The sequence below is a fragment of the Diceros bicornis genome, chromosome 32 (assembly GCF_020826845.1).
Source record: "Diceros bicornis minor isolate mBicDic1 chromosome 32, mDicBic1.mat.cur, whole genome shotgun sequence".
In the NCBI taxonomy this organism is placed as follows: Eukaryota; Metazoa; Chordata; class Mammalia; order Perissodactyla; family Rhinocerotidae; genus Diceros; species Diceros bicornis.
Window position 1 is genome coordinate 33794585 of NC_080771.1, and position 22536 is coordinate 33817120.

General features: G+C 56.6%; 1 protein-coding gene across 1 annotated transcript in view; it reads left to right on the plus strand.

Moving 5' to 3' along the window:
• The first annotated feature begins 712 nt into the window (after positions 1-712).
• Positions 713-22536, plus strand: part of CRISPLD2 (cysteine rich secretory protein LCCL domain containing 2) — a 50772-nt gene continuing 28948 nt past the window's right edge. The window contains exons 1-7 of the mRNA XM_058528400.1: positions 713-1018; positions 6514-6632; positions 9591-9723; positions 10185-10300; positions 14023-14123; positions 18853-18996; positions 20623-20683. Of these exons, the coding sequence (XP_058384383.1) occupies positions 779-1018; positions 6514-6632; positions 9591-9723; positions 10185-10300; positions 14023-14123; positions 18853-18996; positions 20623-20683 (914 nt within the window). The 5' untranslated portion in view covers positions 713-778. The remainder of the gene's footprint in view (positions 1019-6513; positions 6633-9590; positions 9724-10184; positions 10301-14022; positions 14124-18852; positions 18997-20622; positions 20684-22536) is intronic.

Below are 22536 nucleotides of genomic sequence, written 5' to 3' on the forward strand. Positions count from 1 at the left end.
GGCCACCTGCTTGGCTGTTGGGCGGGTTTGCAGGGCAGGTTCTGGGGTGAGCGTGGGGCACAGGCTCCCCCCGGAGGGCCCCTCCTTCCTCTGGCACTTTCTCCGAGGATCAGATCAGCAGGTGACTGTTGCTCGGCAGAGCATGTGGCTGGGTCCCTGGCTGGGTTCTGGGTGACTGTGTCACAGGGGGTGTGATGAGTATGTGGTGGTGCCCGGGGGGAGGGCTGTGATACAAGGAGCCTTCTGCAGCGATGGCTCTGAGTTTGCCTGTCAACCACTTTTGGTAAACTGAGTCTTACTTCACAGGGACTGGAAAGGTTGCTGATAATGTTGGTGCATGGCGAATCCTTCGGTGACGTGAAATGACTTTATCCATCTCTTTTGGGGCAGGAGAGGGAATTTAATTCAGGCTGTAGAACCACCGGAGTCCTGAATGAGTAGAAATGCTGACTCAAAATGAGAAAGGATGGTGACGGGAGAAGTGGCGTCCAGGAGAGACTGTGCCAGGACCTCCTCTGTGGAGCCCGGGTGGCTTGCCCGGCTGGAACCCCAGCTCCACCACTGCCGTCTGCGGGGCCTCGCTGCCTCCGCTTCTGGGATCCTCAGTGTCCACGTCTGCAAAGTGGGGAGAGAAGCTCCTGTTGCACTGGCTGCTCAGGCCAGTGCTGTCGCTGGGTTAATGCCACCCTCTGCTTCCTTTCAGAGCCCTCGAGCGGCCAGCTCTGCCTCAGGAGCCCAGGCTGCCCTGTCCCCCCGTTCTCGCTGCCCGCGTGGAGCCATGAGCTGCGTCCTGAACAGCGTCGTCCCCCTGGGGCTGGTGTTGCTGGTCTGCGGAGCCCAGGGCTTCTTCCTGCCCAACGTCACACACCTAGAGAAGCTGCTCGGCAAGTACCAGCAGGACGGGCCGCACTCCCGGGGCCGGAGGGCCATCCCCAGGTCGGACAAGGAGGAGATCCTCTCGCTGCACAACAAGCTGCGGGGCCAGGTGTACCCCCCGGCCTCCAACATGGAGTACATGGTGAGCGCGCGCACGCCCCCGAGGGCCGGGGCCGCCCTCTTGTTTCGTCGTCCCCAGGCACTGGGTGTGTGGCAGGCGCGGGGGCTCCTGGCAGAGAGGGTCCCCTGCCTCTGGCCTGGACAGCCCCCAGACAGACCCGTGCGTTCCCCGTGCAGAGGCCGCCTCCTGGCCAGCCCCTCCGTGTCGGCTCCCTGTCGCTCAGCGCCAGCACCGCCCTCGACTCCTTCCGCCAGGCCGCCTGAGGGTGGAGCACGGGCTGGGGGCTGGGCCTCGGCGAGCCCAGTGCCAGCTCTGCCAGCCCTGGCCGTGTGCCCGGATGCCTCCTGAGCCAGTCTGAGCCTTGGTTTCCACTCTGAGGATCCCACCTCACGGGCTTCCCGTGACAGTTCGACGAGAGAATGTGGTAAAATGCCCGGCACAGGCGCCCGCGCCTGGGGCTGTGGGGTTACCGCAGTTGTGATGCCAACTGGGTGGTCATCCCGCCCTTTAACTGCGTCTTCTCTGAGTGCCGAGCGCCGGCTGAGTCCGCCAGCGACGGGGAGCCTGTGGGAGGAGGGGGGGACAGGGGACAGTGGAGGTCCCTGGGAATCTGGAGAAATCCTGCAGTTAGGAGCAGGAGGGGCCCCAGCTCCCCAGCCCCGCTTCACCCTCATGTCTCCATTTCTGTCAACACCATTGCCCGTTCTCCCACCCCATGGAAGAGGTGCTGTCATTCTCCCATTTTATAGATTGAGAAACCGAGGCCCAAGGTCACACAGCTGGCAGTGACAGAGCCAGATTCCAACCTGAGTCCAGCTGACTCCAGGACCCACGCCCTCAGCCACCTTCTAGACTCAATTTAAACCCCACACCTACCACGCCCCCTGCCGGGTACCACGGACTCTTTCTCCAGCATTTTCCAGCCTCTCTTCCCATCCCGTTCCCGTCACCTTGATTATCGGGGCAGCCTCAGCCTGGGGGTTATCACCTCCCCTCTTGCCCTCCCCCAGCCCAATCTGAATCCTGCCATCATATCATACTTCCTAAATCTTCACTTTCTTCCAGCCTGTCTCCTCCTCAGGAAACTCCAGGGCCCTCTGTGCCCAGGGTGGAGCCCAGATGCTTCTTGCCTGGCATTCGAGACCTTCTCTCAGGAGCTCTTGTCTGTCTCGATACCTTATTTCCTTCCTTCCCATCAGAGAAGTCTGCCTGATGCTGTGTGTGGCATAGCCACCGCAGCCGGGCTTATGCTGTCCCTCCCCAGGAGTCCTTTCCCCCATCACTGCCTTGTCCCGCTCCTGGCAACCCTCATCCCGGGCCTCTGCTCCCCTCCTCCCTCTGGACTCAGCTGTCCCTTTGACATCAGCAGTGCTCGTGGTCGGGGACTGTCCGATGTGCCTGCGAGCCCCTCCCTGCCGCAGTCTGCCCACGAGAGGTGGCCCATCACCATCTCTGGCGGTGGGTGGGTTGCCCGTCTGGGCAGAGCCCCCCGAGCGAGGCTGTCCTTTGGGAACTCGTTACGAAACCATTTCTTTTTTCCCTCCAGAAAATGTCCCAGGCGTTTATCCCAAAGGGACTGTGCTAATTTTAGGAAGGAGAGCGGGCACCCTTTCAAAATACTCGTGTGTGGGGCAGCTTGTATGGACTTTTCAGAGTTAAGGATGCAGGAAATGAGGGTAGATTTCTTTGGAGCTTGGGGTGCAGGCTCCTCGCCCACACCTCCTGGGACCTGGTGGTTTGGCCTCAGTCCCCGAGGGAAAAGGACCGTCTCCATGTCTCTCTGGCCAGGTCACCCTACATCCTGTGCCCCTTCCCACCCAGGCCCTGCGTGGTGCCACCAGGGAGCAGGCATTTTTCTCAGCCTGGAGCTTGATGGAGCCCCAGCCCCGGGGATCCCGGCTGTTCCCTGCCTCCTCGGGGGGAGTGGCTGGGTGTATGCTGTCTTCTCCTCACAGCCCCGCGCTGGGCTGGCGGGTGTAGGGAGGACTCGGTGCCAGTGAGAAGGGTCAGGTATGCCGCAGGGGGCCCAGCGCCGGACAGCCTGGAAGGAGCCTGTCGTGTCTTCCTATTTACTTGCTTTGTGCTATTTCAGAGTTGGAGTTGGCTCTGGGTCCTCGGGTCTAAACGGCCCGCCCGTCGGGGGAGCTGCGCGTCAGGGGTGTTCCCGGGGCGCCTCCAGGCAGGGGGCCGTGAGGCAGGGAAGGCCTCTGAGGCGCAGCCCCTCCACCCCAGCATCCTCAGCCCAGCGCTGCCCCGCTGCTCCTGTTCCCACCCAAACGGGCGGCACCGATTTGAGAAAGTGTCTTGGAAACGTGGCTTCCTGCTCAGCCCTGCCTGCTGGGCTCCACGCCACAGTCCCTGAAATCGCCTCAGCACCCAAAGGTGGATTTTAAAACTCCAAGGAGTTAAGACACCCCATTTGAGGTTTTATAAGTGGACAGGCTATGGAGCCAGCCTGCCTGGGTATAGGTAGTGCCTGCTTGCTGGCTGTGTGACTTCGGGCAGGTTACTTAGCCTCTCTGTGCTTGTGTTTCCTCACCAGCACAATGGAGACAATAAAAGCACCTTTCTCATAGGGTTGTTTGGAGGAGTCAGTAGATAATGCACGATAAGCACTCAATAAATGTTAACTACACTGTTGCTATTATTATTTTAGTAATTATTATTGTTTTAGTGGGGTGGGGCCAGCACTTGGTGACAGCATGCAGTGAGTCGGGAGGCGCCCCCTTGGAAGCCAGACAAGGCTGGGTTGTTCAAGTTCTAACTTCCTGGCTGTGTGACCTTAGGCAAGTAACTTAACCTCTCTTAGCCTCAAGGTTTTTTGTCTGCAACAATGGAAAGATAAAGCACCTCAAGGGCTTGTTGTGGGAATTAAATAAGAACATGTGCTAGTGTTCCCTGGCAAGTGGCAGGTGCTCAGAAGATGGTAGCTCAAGAGGTGCCGGCCCGGCACTGCCCCTGGCACTTAATATCTGAGTACTGAGAGCTACTTTGCTCTCCCCTGGGGGCTCGATTCCTGCCCTCAGTCAGCCTTCCCCAAAATCCAGCATGTACCATTAACCCATTTAGAGATAGGGAAACGGAGGCACAGAGAGGTGAAGCCACTTGCTCAAAGGCACACAGCCAGCAAGGGCAGAGCCTGGCCTAACACAAACACTCTCGCCAATGCACCTCAGTGCCCTGTTCCTTCCCTTCTCCTTCCTTGAGTTGTACCTTCGAGGGGTAAAGAGTGTCCACCTGTGCCTTCCCTTCAGAGGGACGTGGGCTAGTTGTGGGGGCAAGTCTTCCTCTGGGAAAGCACAGGCTGAGTGGGAGGTGGGGGCGGGTGGGGACTGCAGGAGGTCAGTGAGGGCTGGAGTGAGCTGGGGGAACCAGGCCTCATCATGCATTCATGCATTCATTCATTCATGCATTCATGCATTCATTCATTCGTGCATGCGTGATTCAGGGGTGACAGTGAAGACATTTACCACTGCGTGGAAAGGGCACGATCCACAGGGTGTGTGTAGGCTGTAAACAACTCACCCCACAGCCACACCCATGACTGCCAGCCCTGCACCCCTTTGTTTGGGAAACATTGTTTTGAGGTCCTACTATGTGCCGGGCATGGCTGGAGCCAAGAGGAGGGTGGGAGGTGAGGGGCGGGCCAGGATGGGGATGCTCAGCCTCCCGTGGAGGGAGGGAGAGCTGGGTTCTCATGGGGCTGTGTCCTGTTGCAGCCCAGATGCCAAGTCTGCACGTCTCTCACCAGAATTTCAAAAGCCTTTGACCCCTAGAGATCCCGCCAGGCCTGTCTTTCTTCCCTGACTCGACCTTTGCCCTCCTGCTCCCCTCCCCACCGAGCTGTAGAAACGTCATGGACTCAGACCAATGGCAAGCACGGTTCACGGTGATTGTGAGCCACGGCACAGAATAAAGAGTGAGCTGCTGAGAAGCCAGTGACCTCAGGCTGGGGTTGGCGACGCGAGGAAGGGCCTTAGCTGGCCACTTCCAGAGGGATCTTGGTGCGTGTGCCAGCTGCCCCCGTCCCCACCGCCCACGTCTGGCGGACAGTGTCTGTCCCTTCATGGAGCATCTGGAGATCCCCTGTTTGAGGATGGGCTCCCCGACTTGGTGCAGGTGGTTTTTTGGGGGGTGATCCATGAGTCCAAAAGACAGCAAGGAGGAGGTCCAACATCAGGGTGCACTACGGGGATCTCCTGGTGGGAGCCGGGGCTTGGGTCTGCCGGGATCTGCTGAGTAAAGGGAGTGGCAGGCGGATCACCCACCCGAAGGCAGGAGGGGGTGTGTCTATCCACAGGTCTGTCCCCCATTGTCTGGGTGTGGCCCCTGGCCTGTTAACCCCCCATTTTAGGCTGTGCCTGGGCACTGGAGAAGATCCGAGGCAGAAGTGGCATAGTGCGTGGTGGACACTAAAGGTGGGGCACTGTCGGTGAGAGATGAGTCCGAGCGTACCCAGAATGTCCACTGCAGCTGAAATGGGAGGTGGGTCAAGGGGTGTGACCCAGGTCCCCTGAGGCATCTGCCCTAGGGCAAGACTTGCCCCCGAATGTTGAGGCGTGTCCCTTGTCTTGGCTGGAAAGAGACGGCAGGACGGGAGGAGGAGAGGGAGCCGGCGGCTGCGTGACGTTCCAGACTGGGGTCCCGCAGTTGGTTTAACCGGTCTCCTGATCTTGGGCAGGTTCAGGGCTCTGCCCGGACGGTGTCTCAGGGAGTTCCCTCTGGTGCCAGGGGCTGGGGCTGCCCAGAGCAAGGGCCCGCCCCTACCTACCGCGGGCTGCAGCGTCTGCCCTGTGACTCTGGGGGCAGGCGCAGCAGTTGGCTCATGGCCGCTGAGAGGGCCGCTCGGTGTCTGTTCCTTCGCAGAAGAGAAATGGCCCTTCCTGCTTTGTGCACGGTGTTCTTTCCTGAGTTCTGTGTGTTCCTGGGCCAGCTGGGAGGCAGGACAGGCTGCAGGGCCTGACTTCAGATTCTCTGGCCCAGACCGCTGCCCACGCCCCTGATTCGGGGTGGGCTGTGCCGGTGGGAAGCGGGGCTGGGTGGGTTGAAGGCATTTCTTGCTACTTCTTTTTTATAATGGTAAAATATACGTAACATAAAATTTACTGTTTCATCCATTTTTAAGTGTATAGTTCAGTGGCATTAAGCACATTCACATTGTTGTCTGACCATCCCCACCATCCATCTCCAGGACTTATTCATCTTCCCATTTCTCAGATGGGGAGACTGAGGCAGAGAGGAGAAGGGACTTACCCAGCATCCCTGGCAAGTCAGAGGCAGGGCAGGAGCTCCAAGGACAGCCTTGGATCTGGCTCCTCTGAGTTCTCTGCTCACCTGCCACCTCCCACTTGCTGAGTTAGGACCCAACTGAGACGCGCATGGAACCCAGTGCTGCAGAAGCCAATACCCCGCCCACGGGACCCCCCGGGGCCCAAGCTGGTGCATCACTGCGTTTTGGGTTCCCACACCCATCCCTGACTCTGACCTCCTACTGCCCGTTTCTCCTCCCGCTGCAGACCTGGGATGAAGAGCTGGAGAGGTCGGCGGCGGCGTGGGCCCAGGAGTGCATCTGGGAGCACGGGCCTACCGGTCTGCTGGTGTCCATCGGGCAGAACCTGGGCGTACACTGGGGCAGGTAAGAGCCGCCGTGGCCCCTCACTTGTGAACTGAGCACCGCTGCTGAGCACCTGCTGCCTTTGGGCTCCGTGCTCGCTATCCATGGTCGCATTTAGCCCTCACGATCACCCACCGAGAGAGAGACCACCCCTGCCGTATATGTGTGGGGAAACTGAGGCTCAGCACCCAGGGGCACTTCCGAGTGCCTGGCAGAACAGATGCGAGCCTGGCTGCTGACTCGAGTCGCTGACCCCGGGCACTGGACTTGGGTGTCGGTAGCTTGGCTTTTCCACTCCGTCTCCTGGAAAGGGCTCTTGAGCCAGCTGCGTCTGGCTGGCAGGGAGCTGGCTGGGTGAGCTGGAGAGTGGGAATGTTGCCCTCGCAGGGGCGGTCGGTGCTCCGTCTCCGCCCCGGCGCGTCTGGGTTCTGCTCGCTCTGTAAGGCCCAGCCAGGGTCCTTCCCCTTGTGGGCGGGTGTCCCTCACCTTCCCCTCCTCATCCGGCCCTGGGGTTGGGGCCCACTCCTCGCTCACAGCGCTGAACCTCGAGGCCTCCTGGCCTGGCAGCACCTTTGCCCTCCTGCTCGTAGGCAGCGCTCACCAGTGGTCTGTTAAATGTCGCCCACTGCCCTTCCCCAAAGTCCTCTGGGCCCTATACCCAAGCACCCAAGCCGGCTGAGAGTCCCCTCCGGGCCGAGGGCTGGTTTCATCAGAGGAAGTGGAGAAAAGGTCTTTTGACCAATTAAGACTTACTGACCAATTTCTTCTTAGTGCCATGGAGTCGATTCTGACTCCTAGTGACCCTGTGCACAGCGGAGCGGAGCCCTGCCCGGTGTTTTTGCACCATCCTCTCACCTGCCAGTGCTGTATCAGACAGTGCTCTGCTGTATTCATAGGGTTTCCGTGGCCAACTTTTTCGGAAGTGGGCAGCCAGGTCCTTCTTCCTAGTCTGTCTGGTCTGGAGGCTCCGCTGACACCTGTCCACCATGGGTGACGCTGCTGGTATAGGAAACATCCCCTCACAATACAGGTCGGGGTTTGCTTGACTTCAAACCCAGCATTTCCCAGCTCTCTCAGCTCCGGACTGGAATCTGACCACAAACAGCTACCCTTTCCCCCAGGTCAGTGCCTCTCCAGCACCCCGGGCAGGCGTCACCAGGGGTCTAGAGACGTGGCTTCACGGAAGCGAGTCAACACATATTCTTCCTCTGGTGAATTCTGCTTTTTGCAAAATCAGTCTTAACGATAGCATTAAAAGAAAATGTCTAAAGGGGAAAAAATCCACCGTTCCACCGCCCTGGTTAGCTCCTTTCCTTTTTCTGGCTCCTGTGTAGCGTCTGGCCATGGGCCGGCATATTTTTACGTAGTTGTAACTGTGGCCAGAACAGCTTTTAATTCTTTTCTTTTTCTTCCCTTCTCATACGAGATCAAACAAGGTTTCTCTTACATAGTTGTCATGGTTATCGTCTCGTAAAGGCTGCCTGTGTACCATCAAGTTGACAGACCGACATTGAGCCATTCCATTCCTGTAGCTTGTTTTTTTTCGTTGGCTCATTTGAATTCTTTCATTAGAATAACTCTGAGGACTAGGATTATTGGGTCAAAGGGCACGAAGATCTCCCCTGTCTGGATGAATCCTGTTAACTCACCTTCCAAGAGAGCCCCTCATTCAAAGGCCCCTTGCCAGCCAAGTGCTCTCCGCCCACGACCGCCCACTGGGTCTTCAGGGACGCGGACGGGTCAGGGCCGTGGGTGTCCTTTCGCCCGTGGCTCCCTTGCTGTGTGCGTGTCTTTCCCCAAGCTGGCCCAGGAAGCGAGGCCATGTCCGGGCCATGTCACTGACCGCCACCGTTCGCTCCGGGTCTGGCGGTGATTGTTACAGGACCTCTAACTGCCTCGCCCCTACAGCGCTCTTAGAAACCGCCGGTCCCCCTGTGTCTTTTCTCTTTACTGAAACCGCTTTGTTTACACTTGCTGGTGACGGCCACCGGGGACTTGAATCCAGTTTATTTTCTTTCCTGGTAAGAAAATAACTGGAGGCAACCTGGCGGACCGGGCCGAAGGGAGGGGGCAGTGGCCACCCATGATGACCGGGAGTCTCCTCATTGCTGGGGGCGAGAGGGGGCTCAGCTGATAAAATCCTGAATGGGGGGCCGGCCCGGTGGCGTAGTGGTTAAGTGCGTGCGCCCCGCTGCGGCGGCCCAGGGTTCGCAGGTTCGCATCCCGGGCGCGGACGACGTACTGCTTGTCAGGCCATGCTGTGGCGGCGTCCCATATACAGTAGAGGAAGACGGGCACGGATGGTAGCTCAGGGCCGACCTTCCTCACACACACACACACACACACACAAATCGCAGATCGGAAGTTTTCTAAAGGTTCTGCTCCCTGGACTGTGGAGCTCCACGTCCCTCCAGGTTTCCGCGCCCTCGGTGAGTTTTCTGCCTTGTGTCTGACTCCTTGGGTCCCCCGGCCGAGGAATGGAGCCGGTCATGACGACACAGAGACGTGAGCCTCTAGGTCCCTCTTTGGGGAGTGAAAGGGACCTGTCTCCCTGTCCCCCATAGCCAGCTATTTCCCAGCTCTCAGACCCTCCCCACCCTCGTGGGTGTCCCGTCTGTGCACTGCCCGTTCCATTGTTTCCTGACTGTTTTTCTCTACGTTGACTTTAAGTGGACTCACATCTTAAATCAGGTTTTGTCTCAAGCAATAATACCTGTGAAATACAGGGTTCATGGGCGGCGTGTGGGCCACCCAGGGACACTCCTGGAACCCAGAGGGTCTCCAGGGATGCCCAGGTGAGCTCCTCACCAATTCCTCGTGTTTTAAGCACTTTTAACAGGTGCTGGGTGGGATTCGGGGCTCTCAGCCCCGAAGGAGCCCCTCCTCCAGGCTGCCCCGTGGGTGGCAGTGCTGCCGGCTGTGGTCTCTTTTGTTGGGTGTGTGGCGGCCCAGACGTAACAGGCTGATCTGCCCCTGCAGGTATCGCTCCCCTGGCTTCCACGTGCAGTCCTGGTACGACGAGGTGAAGGACTACACCTACCCCTACCCCCACGAGTGCAAGCCCTGGTGCCCCGAGAGGTGCTCGGGGCCCATGTGCACCCACTACACTCAGGTAACACTGGAGGAACGGCCGCATGGGACCTCAGCCCAGCGCCTGAGCCCCCGCCAGGTCGTTGCCCAATCGGAAACAAACCCAATCTGTGCTGTCTTTGCTTTAATTCTTTCCTTTAATTTGGTGCTATTCAAAGTATAGCTGGTGGGCCGAGCTGTTTGTGACTCGTCCGTTCACAAGGGTAGAAACTGAGAATAAGCACTAGAAACTTCTAGGGCAATTTTACACTGCTGGGGCATTTTCCCGGTGTGTGGTTTGGTTCTGTTTGTTCATGTTTTGGTTTTAATTTTGTCTTGTTTTTTAAACAAATGTATGGATCTTTGGTGGGTTAGGGAAGAAATCTTGTCCTTTGCTCTTTCCCCACTCACGCCTTTCACACCGGCACCCTGTAGATCCAGACCACATTGTGTTGCTCTGTGTGCCACCCCTTGAGCTCTGACGCATGGATGTTGTCTTTTCAGATAGTCTGGGCCACCACCAACAAGGTCGGCTGTGCTGTGAACACCTGCCAGAAGATAACTGTCTGGGGAGAAGTTTGGGAGAATGCGATCTACCTCGTCTGCAATTACTCTCCAAAGTAAGAACAACTAACATGGTTTTATGGGTGGGGATGGGTTGGCCTGCCATGGAGAACCCAACTAAATGTGGCTTAAATGATGGAGTCTCTTCATTATTTCATGTAACAAGGTGTCTAGAGGTTGGTACATCCAGGTTAGCTTAATAGCTCAGCAGTGTCAACAAAGACTCAGTCTCTTTCTGTCTTCCTGCTGTACTATCCTCTCCTCATGGTCCCAAGATGGCTGCAGAGCACCAGCCATCACATCTTCCCAAGCAGAAGAGAGGAGAATGGTAGAAAAGGGTTTTCTCTTAGGCCTTTCTCACCCCTGGCTTACTTTCTCTTTGTGTCATTGGCCAGGACTAGACACTCATGGACCAGAGGAAACAAGATTGCCCCAATTAACTTTGACCAATGACATTACCTTAATTGGCTTCAACCAATGAAACTGTCCCAGTTGGTTTCACAAGTCATCCTCTGGGACTCCCTGAACAAGTCAGAAGCAGGAATAGCTGTTGGCTGGGCAACCAGTAGGGTCTGCCATAGTGAAATTTTTTTTCTCTGAAAGTATGCAGCAGATGGCACTTCCTCCTTAACAGCGTCCTGATGTCATCAGTGTGTCATTTATTCCTTTACTCGTTCACCTCCATTGCTCACCAGACAAGTATGTGCTGATTCTCGGAGAACTCTCACCCAGTTTACAGCCTGCGATTTGCACGCTGGCTGCTGGCCTGGCTGCGGTCCTCGCGCCGTGCCCTGCACACGGTGGGCCCTTGAGGCATATTTGCTCGGTGACTGAATGAAACGGGAATGAGCTCGTTTGTTTGGCTTGGATCAGGAGTGGCCGAGAGAAGGTGGGATGAAGGGGGGGGTGCTGAGGTTGGGAGGAATAGGAGCCCATAAGCCCTGTGTGTGCCCGTGGTGGCCGTGTCTCAGCGGCCCACAGGGATAAGAGCAGGGGGTTGTGTCATCGCTGGGGAGGGACGCAGGCCCTGTGGAGGAACAATAAACTGGTCCAGGGTTGGGGATTCCTGCCAGAGTGGCAGGTGGGGGGTGAGGAGTCATTCGATTTGCTCTTTATATAAAAAATGCACTTGAAGTCCTATCAGAAATGCAATTCTTCCTTTCTTTAGCCCCCGGCCCTTTTCTTGACAAAAGGATAATCAATGTACAGTAAATCACTAATCTTAAGTGCACAGCTTGATAAATTTTCACACACATGTGCATGTGTTAGTCTGCTTGGGCTGCCGTAACAAAACACCACAGACCGGGGGCTTCAAGAACAGACATTTATGTTCTCACGGTTCTGGAGGCTGGGAAGGTCCAGCAGCGTCGGTTCCTGGTGAGGATTCTCTTCCTGGCTTGCCTTCTCCCTGTGTCCTTGCATGGTCTTTCCTCGGGGCATGCACAGAGAGAGAGGGAGGGAGGGAGAGCTCTCTGGTGTCTCTTCTTAGGACATTAATCCCATCACATCAGGGCCCCGCCCTTCTGACCTCATTTAACCTTAATTACCTCCTTAGAGGCCCCATCCCCAAATACAGCTGCCTGGAGGTTAGGGCTGCAACATTTGGGGGATGCAGTTCATTCCACAGAATACATATAGACCTGTGTAACTCCCACCACGTCAAGTTCGTGACTATTTCCAGTGCCCCAGGAGGCTCCCTGGTAGCCCCCGAGTGGCCACCATTCTGACATCTCTCCCCATTGTCTGTCCGTCTGGTTTGTACCCTCCTGTGAATGGACAGGAGAGACATACCCTCCTGTGCCCCAGTCTTCTTCTCAACACCGTGTCTGCAAGTCTCGTCCATGTATCTCACGTTTGGTGGGCCTTTCCTTTTGATTTCTCCGTGGTATCCACCATGTCCACGGCCTCTTCTTCAAAGGTCCAAGCCCCTGGCCGTGCAGTGCACAGTCGCAGGCACCGGGCATGTGGGCAGTGGCTGAGAGGGAGGGCTCGGCGGCGGTGTCTGGGCTCAGATCCCTGTGGGCAGCCTCGGGGGATGAGGGGTCTCGTACTGTGGCGTCCTTGTGTGTGAGGGGTCTCTTACTTCATGGGGCTGCTGGGAGAGTAGGGAGAGTGTCCGTGGGCAGGATGTTGGCACAGGCCCGGCACCAGCCAGCACTCAGTAGACGCTAACCCGAGCGTTAGTGCCCCAGGCGTGACCGAGTGTGGTTTGTCTTTGAGGAAATACGGAACCCTAGACATGCTGAGGGAGAGGGTCCAAGCCATCTGGGGGCCCAAGTCTGAAGAAACCCACTGAAGCTTGCCCGGCACAGGATAGGCAGTGAGGCACTCTTGGACCCCTGGCCATGGTCTATGTGGGGAGAGTCCCCACAGCCTGAACGTCCGAGCAGAGGTGGTCAGCTGAGTAGGGTCTGTGGCACCATCATGATGTGATGTGATGGGCCCCCCGCCTGCCCTCCCTGGGCCTGAGGCCCACGTGGCCCTCGGTGATGCCACTCTGCTATTTTGAGTCGTCGGAGGGCAAACAGAGAGCATGTTTTCTGCGTTTGTCTTCCGGCCAACACCAGCAGGACCCCTCCCTGGCCTCCCTGGAGAGCCGTCAGAAAAGTCACCGGGACAGGCCTGTTGATTTAGCAAACGCTCAGAGCGTGGGGCCTGCACCAGGCCCGGGCTCCGGGCTGCGGGCATCCACAGTCACTCCCTTTGTGCTCACAACAGCTCCCGCATGACCCCATCACAGACGAGGGGACAGAAGCTCAGGGCTGAGGGGAGTTGGCGGGGGGTCACACAGCTGGCAGGGCCAGAGTCCCACCCAGGGAGTCTGCTCCATACTGCCTGGCTGGAGGAGGCTGGGGCCAAGCCTGGCCTACCAGCGAGGCCCCAAATCTCTCTCCTGAGTGAACAAATGGATGACTGGGCTGACCACAAAGGAAGCTTCTAGAACAAATCACGGAGACTGGTCCCAGTCACTCACTGTTCCAGCTTGTGCTGCCAAAGGCCCAGGCACTGTGAGAAGGGCTTGGGAATCCGCTCACCACCTGCTGCCTGGCCCCTGGAGAAATCTCACCCAAAGGCCTCCGGTTTTCCTGGCCTCGGAACTTCAGAGGGAGGTGAATGGTGCCCGGGGTGCCCCCAGGGACCTTGGTCCCAGCCCTGAGAGCAGAGTGTGGTCAAAGGCTCTGAGCCCCAGAGCCTGGGTTCAAATCCCACCCCCTCCACTCACTCTCTGTGTGACCTTGGACAAGTCACTTAACCTCTCTGAGCCTCAGTTTCTTCCTCTGCACAAGGATTGAATTCCAGCACGTCCCTCCTGGGGTGCTGGAAGAATGGAGTGACCAGGCCGGGTATGTGGTTAGAGCTCAGGAAACACGAGGTGCTCCCTGGAACACGCTGACTTTTACTCATTTGAGAAATGGCTTAAAATGGGGTCCCAGCAGCTTTCTAGGGCTGGGGTCGGGGGTGCCTGACAGTGTTCAGAGTTGTGTGAGGGGGGCAGCATGGGTAGATGTGGGGCCAGTGGGGTGTAGGCACACGCACTAACACAACAGGACAAAGGTGCCAGGGACAAGGATGTGTCGTAGCTCCTGACTGGGATTCTTCTAGAATTCTCTAGACTGTGCACAGGAGGGGCCCAGGGCAGCCGCCTTTCCGCCTTTACACAGCGCGCACACCTTCCTTCCTCTCCGACAGTGTTGGAGAGGGCCCGGAATGGAGAGAGCAGCGGCCCCTGGGCCCCGGGGTCGCGGCCCCTCTGATGGTGTCTCTGGTCTGTCTTCAGGGGGAACTGGATTGGAGAAGCCCCCTACAAAAACGGCCGGCCCTGCTCCGAGTGCCCGCCCAGCTACGGCGGCGGCTGCAAGAACAACCTGTGCTACCGAGGTAGGAGATGACTTCAGAACCGTGTGGGACGGGTCTCCCCCAGGTCTGTGAGTCACAGAACACGGGAGAATGGGCCGAGAGTCCGGCCCCCTACCCCCCACCCCTGCAGCACCTGGGCAGCCCTGCAGGCCCCGCCTTCGGCCTCGTGCTCCTGATGAGTGGGGCTGCATCTCCAGATGGGGGGCTCAGACCCAGGCTCCCTGGGGACCCGCACTGCCCCTAGGATGTCCCCCTGGTGGGCATCTGCCCTGGGCGGCGTGGACTCAGACAGGGCCCTGCCCTTGTGGGTGCTCGTGGTTTGGTAGAAAACAGACGATGCGCAAGGAATAAAAATGAATGACATGCCTGTGACTGGGCCAGGCGAGCTCCAGGCCGGGCAGGGCTGTCCCTCGTGGTTAGGCGCCTTTCTGCCCGGCCTGTCCCCCTGCCGCCACCACCCACCTTTGCATCTTGCTCCTCCTTCGCCCGATTTGTGGCAAACGTCGGCAATGCCTTCCTGCCACGGCTCAGACAGGCCTGGCGCGGTCAGGCTTTGCGCCTGGTTTCCACCCGCTCCACCGCTGATCTGCTGTCGGCCACTCAGGACGTTTCCACTTTCCCCGCTGCTATAAATAATGCACGTTTTTCGTGCCTGAAGCGTTTCTCACCTTTTGGAACATTTCCTCGGGCCGTCCCAGAAGGGGCGCAGCTGGGCCAGAGGGGCTGACCATGTTTTTGTGGCTGAGGTGTGTTTTCTCACGGGGCTCTGTCAACAGGCCGTGTGAGGGCTGAGAGGCCCCTTTCAGGAGGGCCGGCCGGGCAGGAGAGAGCAGCCCCCGGTACCGGGCCTTCCCTGCCAGTGGGGTCGTGGGCTCAGTGCTGCAGGCTCCGGGGTGGGGCCGAAGGTGAGCTGGAGCAGGGGTCCCAGACCCTCTCAGGCAGCACCTCTTCCTTGTCTTCGAGAGGGGGCTCCCCACGCCCGTCTTTAGTGAAATCTTCCTGGCTCTCCCCCCTCTGATGCCTGGATCCCTGAGACAAGCATGGGTTTTGAGTTCGGCACACCTGCTTTAAGAATATCAACTTGCCACGTTCCAGGGGTGGGACCCTGGGCGGGTGACTTCGTCCCCTGGCCTCAGCCTTCCCATCTGAGAATGGGGGTAATTGTGTCAACCCCCAGGATCTTGGGAGGACTAAGAGAAGACCACAGGTTGAGGTTGACACTCAGGCCCGTCAGGTCCCCTCCCCGTGTTCCTATTCAGGCAGGTCCTGTGGCTGCTGTCCAGTCGCCCAGAAGGGTCAGAAGGGTCAGGTCCTGAGTGGCGATTTGGGGACCGTGAGGGAGGGATACTGTCGGGCTTCTCCTTGGGTCTCCCATTGTTCTTTGCTCAAACCTAACACGTCGCAGTGCTGCTTTCAAAGCACATCGGCCCCTCCAGGAGGTGGGGCTCTGTGAGCACAGCTAGAGCTGTCCAGGTGGAGGGCAGGCAGAGCAGGGTCGTCTCTACCCTTCCTGCTGTGTGTGCTCGGGCATACTGCTTGCTTTCTTCAGCCTCAGTTTCCCCATCTGTAACAGAGACAACAATGGTCCTCCCACAGAACGTTTGCTGGGAGGACGCAAGGAGAAGGATGTGAGTTGCTAGCACAGCAACCTGCACATAATCAGTGCTTTATCAACACAGCTCATTAGCTCCTTGGAGAAGTGGGGGCGGAGAGGTAGGACTGCACTTACCACCTTGCCCGGGATCCTTTATCGCCTAGTGGGGGCCGTTGGCCTTCGCCCAGCCTGGGGCCCTCATCCATCTCAGGAACCCGGCAGACTCCTTCTCCTCCTTGGAAACACAGCTCTGGCATCACACCTCCTCCAGGGAGCCTTCCCTGACTACACAGACAGGCAGCGCACCCGCCTCCATGCTCTTACTGCACCTAGACTCTCCTCGAACCCTGATCACCTGTTGTTACAACTGCCGGTTCCCTGTGGGGCCTCCAGGGGCACGTCGCAGGTGTGTTCTGCATGTCGTCTGAATACATAGACCCCCAATACCCACAGAGGGTTATTTTAAAAGAACAAATACCCTCAAAGATACCTTAGATGCTGGTTTACGCACCCAATGAAGCCTCTGTACTTGTTTCTTTATTTTTCGTGGAAAATGCCCAACTTCACTTGGCCGGCATCCCGATTTTCTTAGCTAACCATGCAGAAGGTCTCCTGTGAAGCAACTTATCCGCATAAGCTCCTTAAGTGCTATTGAGGGTGCTTGGCAAGGCCTTGACCTATAACAGAGATGGAGCAGGGCTAAGGACAGACCGTAAGAGCCGTCACCGTCCATCCAGCCTTTCACTGTGTGGCGGTGAAGGGCGTGGCTTCGGGGAAAGGCAGTTTCACTCTCAGCTATGTGAGCTTGGGCAGGTCGCTTAGCCTCTCTGAGCCTCAGTTTCCTCATCTGTGAAATGGGGCTGACCATGCCTCCTAGGGCAATGAGAGGATGACACGAGAGCATGCCAGGGAAGGGCCGAGCCAGCAGGTGATCATTTGGTCCCTGTTCAGTCAACAGCTCTGAGCTTTGTTACCACTTAGAGAACCAGCTGGGAATCTGCAGAGCGGCGTAAGCAATGCAGTGTGCCCCGGGACCCCCGGTGCACAGCTGGATAGTCACCTCACAGTGACCTCGGGCACGAAATTTCCCCAGGCCTGCGCTGGTCCGCACGGGGGCTGTCCATTAGGATGTGCTCTAATATGCCCGTCCTCCAGGTGAGCAGCCCCGTTTTCACGTGTGCGTCTGAGGGCGAGGACTGTCTGCCCGTTTTCTCAAATAGCGAACCCTCAAGTGCTGTAGAATGCTTCACCGAACTATATTCGGCTAAATAAAGCCTCGATTATGAGGTATAAAAAGCCTAAAGGGCAGTGGAAGAAAACCCAGCTTATTCCAGAGACAGCTCTGGCTTTCAGTGAAGGGCGAACCTGAATAGCCGCATTGACGGGCAGAGCAGACCAGAGACCGCCGCCGGGTGCCAACCAGCCATGCAAACCCAGTGTCTTCGTAAAGATTTCACCTATAGCATTTGGCTACAAATGGTGCTTTCAGAATTCCTTTCTTGAATGTCTTTAAACTTCGCTGGGACTTTTTTTTTTCCAAAAGAATTTAAAGACAGAATTCTTTGGGGGTTTTGATTATCCTTCCTTCAGTGAATTTTGTTGAGCAACTACCGTGTGCTGAGAGCTGGGTGTCCCGGGAGCTGTGACGCGGGCTGGCTCCCGGCCTCGGGGAGTTTGCAGCTGCTGGAAGAGGCAGGTGGTGGTGAAGTCACCGGGGCGTGCTGCCCGAGAGCAGAACGTAGTCGTCCGCGAGCCCTCCTGAGAGTGGAGTTGGGGCTCGGGGTTGCTGTTCACCTCCCCACCTCAATCCCATCCATGCTCCTCTGGGACTGGGTTAGCCTGAGGAGTGGTTGTGGGGCAGTGGATCTGCCAGAGAGTCAGCTTCCGAGTATCCCAGCCTCAAAAGGCATCCGACAACCACTCATTTGCCCTTCGTTTGGATGCTAATGTAGTGTAGACACGACACACCTGGTCTGCCCCTAGAGAAGAAAGGTCACTGCTCTGAAGGGGATGTGGGAATAAGGCTGGGGGGTTGACGACCACCTGATGGGATTTGAATTTGAATCCAGTGACACAGAGAGGCCTGCGAGGGGGCTCCCTTCCTCCCCCTTGACGTTGTTCTCACCCATACACACTTACCGTCTCTCTCACTGGAGGAGCTCAGAAGGCTGGGGCTTCCAACTCTGGTCCGCAGACATCTTCGGGGGAAGCTGTGAAGATGCAAAGGGGCCCCAGCGGAGACGCACATCAGTTCGTGTTTGATAAGGCCACTCAAGCAAATGAAAATAGCAATAGTTTCTTTGTTTTGGCTGGAATTTACAGTTGGTATCCTGGCGGGGGGGGGGGCCTGATTACAGATTCTGGTGGGCAGTTAATAGTTGTCTTTCATGATGAAAACTGGAAGATAAATCAACTGAATAAATGCAATTTGCTTGGTTAATTAAAATATTTTCAAACTTGGGGGTCCTGGTCACGGATGGAGAAACAATAACATTTGAGTGGGGAAAAGATTGGGACCCGATGAACTAACTTTTTTTAAACCAGGAGTTGGGTCTTTGCTGCTCCCTGATGGACCCGACGTTATTGGGCAGCAAACTTCAGTGCCGAGAAAGGAGTTGAGCTGGTTCAGTGATGTGGCTCGTGGGAGTGGAGAAGGCAGCAGAAAGTGCTGGTGGCGAGGTTAGGTGGGGTCCAGGAGCATTGAGCACAGAGGGTTGGGTCTCCGTGCCCCATGAGGAGCACGTCAACAGGAAAGACCCCTCCCCCAGTGAAAACCTAGGTCCAGAAGGACCTCCAGGGAGAAGCTCCAGGCTGGGCTCAGAGGATGAGGCAGAGGGTGGGTGTACAGGAGGAGGTGGACAAGGAACTGTTATGATGATCCAGGAGTGGGCGCGGGGCCTTCTGACCTCCGGTCAGCCCAGCTGCTCTCGGGTCCAGAGCAAACAGAGTCAGCCGAGCGCCCATCCATCTCCTCGGCTGGGGGAGTCCCACCTGGCCAGCTCTGCTCTGAAATGTAACTTTCTCTCTCTGCCGCTGAAATGACTCTTTGTGAAACCAAACCTCAAACAGCTTTAGTTTCCAAATTGCTTTTTTTTCCCCAAAGTGCATTTTGTTGAATCCCAGCATGTTATTTTTTTCTCCCTTTCCACTATTAAGAAGAGACTTATGACCAAAAGCCTGAAACGGACGAGATGAACGAGGTGGAAGTGGCCCCCATCCCTGAAGAGAAGCACGTTTGGGTCCAGCCGAGGGTCGTCAGACCCTCGAAGCCCAAGAAGACCCCTGCCGTGAACTACATGAGTGAGTGGGCTCCCGCCTCTGTCCCGGCCTGCCCTCGGGCCGCCTCTGCAAGGGGGCCGTTTGCTTTGGGGTGGGGAGGAGGGCAGCTGGTGGGTTGAGAGGTCTCCAAACAGTGGGCAACAGGGTGGGGTGGAGTTTGCAAAAGCACAACCCTAAGACATTTTTTAAAAATGGTATTTTTAAGTCATTTTAAAAGCAAGTATTCTGGGAGCTGTGTTTGGGTGGCGTTTTTTCCCCCCAGGCCAGTATTTTAAGGTTAGACCTTGTCCTTTCAAAGGGGACCTGGGCTGAAACTGGGTTCCTTTTTGAAGCGCCGGCCTCCCCGAGGGAGAGCGCGGAGGGCTTCTTCCCCACGTGCCGGCCCTGTGACTGGACCGGCACTCGACAATTTGAGACTCCATTTGCTCATCCACAGAGTGAGGGCAGTAATGCCTGTACGGGCTTGCTATGAGGATTCTTTGCAGTAATGTTGGCCACCTGTGTCACTGAGATCTCCCTGTACTGTGAGATCGATGCCAAGTTGCCTCCCACAGCCACCTCAGCAGGAAGTCCCCAGAGGCTGAATGCTCTCATGCTGGCCTCTTGGCCCCTCTCCCATTCCCTGGTCTCCTAGTGCACCTCCCTCCCACTGCTTCCTTCTCTCTGCCCTCACCTGCCCGGCTGGGACGCAGCATCCGATTTGCCCCATGCTGCTCACGGGCACCTGTGTATGCAGCGACTTTACTGATGGTTGGGGGCTCTGGAGGGGCGTCGTCTCACAGACACGGCAACAGGCATGGCTGTTTACCCGTGGGTCCCTGTTTTCCCCCTCAGCCTCAAACAGCATCAAACTGGCCTCACTCCTATGTAGGGGCCCAGCTCCTGCCCATCTTTCTCAGAAACCTTCTCCTGGTTTTTCGACTGCTCTCTCCCCCACCCCCACCAGTCTCTCTGTCCTCTTGGACCTTCGAGTGTCTTTCGCCCAGAATCTCCACCTGTTTGATCATTCTGTAGCCTTCTTTGACCAGGAAATATGCTGCTGCTCTTGTCTGTCTAGAAGTTCGAAACGGTTCCATTGGTTTTTTTAAATAATGTAAAATTACAAAATAATATGTCCTTTTGTCAAACTATAACACTGCTCCAAGATTCTCATATGTCCCTATCAAATAAACAAAAAAATAAGGCTTGGCAAGGTCATCTTGGCTCTGGGGGAGGGGAGACAGGTGAGAATGACCAGGTCCCTGCCTCACAGGCTGGATAAGGCTTGTAAGTCCCGCCCTCCAGAACCCTATGGGGCTACGGGGCACTTGGTGTGTGCCACGCTCCCTTCCAAGGCAACATTTACTTTCTCATTTAGTGCTCACAGAAACAGTACCCACCATACTTATCCCGTTATTCATATGCTGAAATTGAACCTTGGAGAGGGGAAGTAACATGTCCAGGGTCACATGGGTACTGTAAAGTGGTGGATCTGGCATTTGAACCTCACAACTGAAGCCTGCAGCCATTGGGCAATGCTCCTGCTCTCGTGGTGGCATGGATTCCAGAATGTTCCAGAAAGTTCCTCAGAGTGGGGGTGGGGTCTTCTAACTCAGACTCATCCTCCTGCTTCTTGCTGTGATGTATATTTCTGCATTTCTCTCCTAGCCCAAGTTGTCAAGTGTGACACCAAGATGAAAGACAAGTGCAAAGGGTCCACGTGCAACAGGTAAGGTCTGGGCCGAATCCCTCCCTCGCCGCTGCCGAGCCCTCTGCAGCTCCTGCGGTGCCATATGGTCATGTCGTGATGAGTCAGTTGATGGCCACCCAAACCAAGCGAGGTAGAAACTCGTGGAAAAATGGTGTCCTCTACTTTTAACACAAAAGTTGTGCCAGGTTGGGCAGGAAGGTAGCTCAGCTTGCTTTGTGTCATGAATGAGACTGACCACAACACCTCAGAGTTTCCTCTGACCGCCACCATCCATTATAATTAATGGATCAAAGATGATCCATTTCTGTCAACCTAGACCAGGGATTCCCCACCTTGCCTCCGCCGACATTTAGGGCCAGGCGACCCTTTGCTGTAGGGCTGTTCTGTGCACTCTAGGATGTTGAGCAGCATCCTTGGCCTCTGCCCACTAGATGCCAGGAGCGCCCTCCCCACTAGTTGTGACGACCCAAAATATCTCCAGACATTGCCCAATGTCCCCTGAGGGGTAAAATTGCCCCCAGTTGATAACCTTTGACCTAGAGAGTTGGCCTAAGCTCTGGGTCTCTTGCCTGGGCATATATTCCAGTGAAGTGTTTCATCCCTAGTGGGGAGGAGGTGCCTGAACTACAGATGCTCTGGGTTATTGGTTCAAAAGGAATTCCCAAGGTGTAGGAGTGCCAGATGTGCCAGAGACGTGAAGATCTTGACCAATGTTTTTATGTGGTTGGGGGCTCCATTCCACCTTTGTGTGTGAAGGTGGGCACAGGGTGGCCCAGAGTGCCGTGCAGGGAGGATGAGGGTGGGGGCAGAGTGGGGCGTGTGTGAGCCGCATTGTTGACAGAGCCAGCAGGACTTCCGTAGACTCTGAGCAGGCCAGCTTCCCCATGGGCCCCACCGGAGGAAGAGCTGCCAGTGTCTCCTCCGCAGTTGAATGAATTCATCTAGTGGATGGAGTCATTTAGTATTGTCCATTCAGATGGTGAGGAATGTCTGCCAAGAGGAGCGAGTTGGGTTTTACAGGGCAGCTGCTGGGTTGCTCTTTCTGGCAGCGGACGGCCAACAGGTGCAGGGGCCTCGTGCAGAGAGAGCCTCAGGGTCACAGCAGTACAGCCGTGCCGTCAGTGCAGAGGCCTTCCTCGTCCTCCTGTGGATTCTGGCATCTGCTCGTCTAAAGCCGGATGGTGTGCTTTAAAGCACATGCTGAAAAGAAGAGAGAGTGGGTCCTAGTTTATCCCGTGGGGATTTGGAATTCGGTCTGCCACAAGAACGCTTCGCTCGGACTTTGCAGGAGTGGGAAGAAGTAGACTGAGCAACCCAGGATGGGGTTCACACATCGTCCCATGAGCCGCTGGCGATGGGCCAGCAGGTCCTGCAAAAATAAAACCAGTCGATCTGTTGGTGAGATGAGCAAGATATGGGAATGATGGGTGGTGGAGTAGCTGTCGTGTGCACCATCTTCTGGAAGGGGTATCTGCTCTGCAAACTCACGGGTCTGAAATTTTCGGAGTGCTCTGGGCTTGTCCTTTGTGAGGATGGGTCTCTGAACCGCAAGGTTGTCATGAGAGTATCACCCCTGCTGAGCTCTCAGTGGGAAAAAATTACAGTTTGGAGAACATCCTTTGTTAGATAGCATCAAGAGAGTTCCAGAGTTGAGGGTGGATGGGACGCTCCCCAAGCAGGGAGAGGGCAGGGGTCGGCCACACGAAGACTGTTAGAGGCCTCCAATCAAGAAATGTAGGGGCTGGCCCCGTGGCATAGTGGTTAAGTTCTGCGTGCTGCACTTCAGGAGCCCGGGTTTGTGGGTTCAGATCCTGGGCGTGGACCTACACCATTCATCAGCCATGCTGTGGTGGTGACCCACATACAAAATA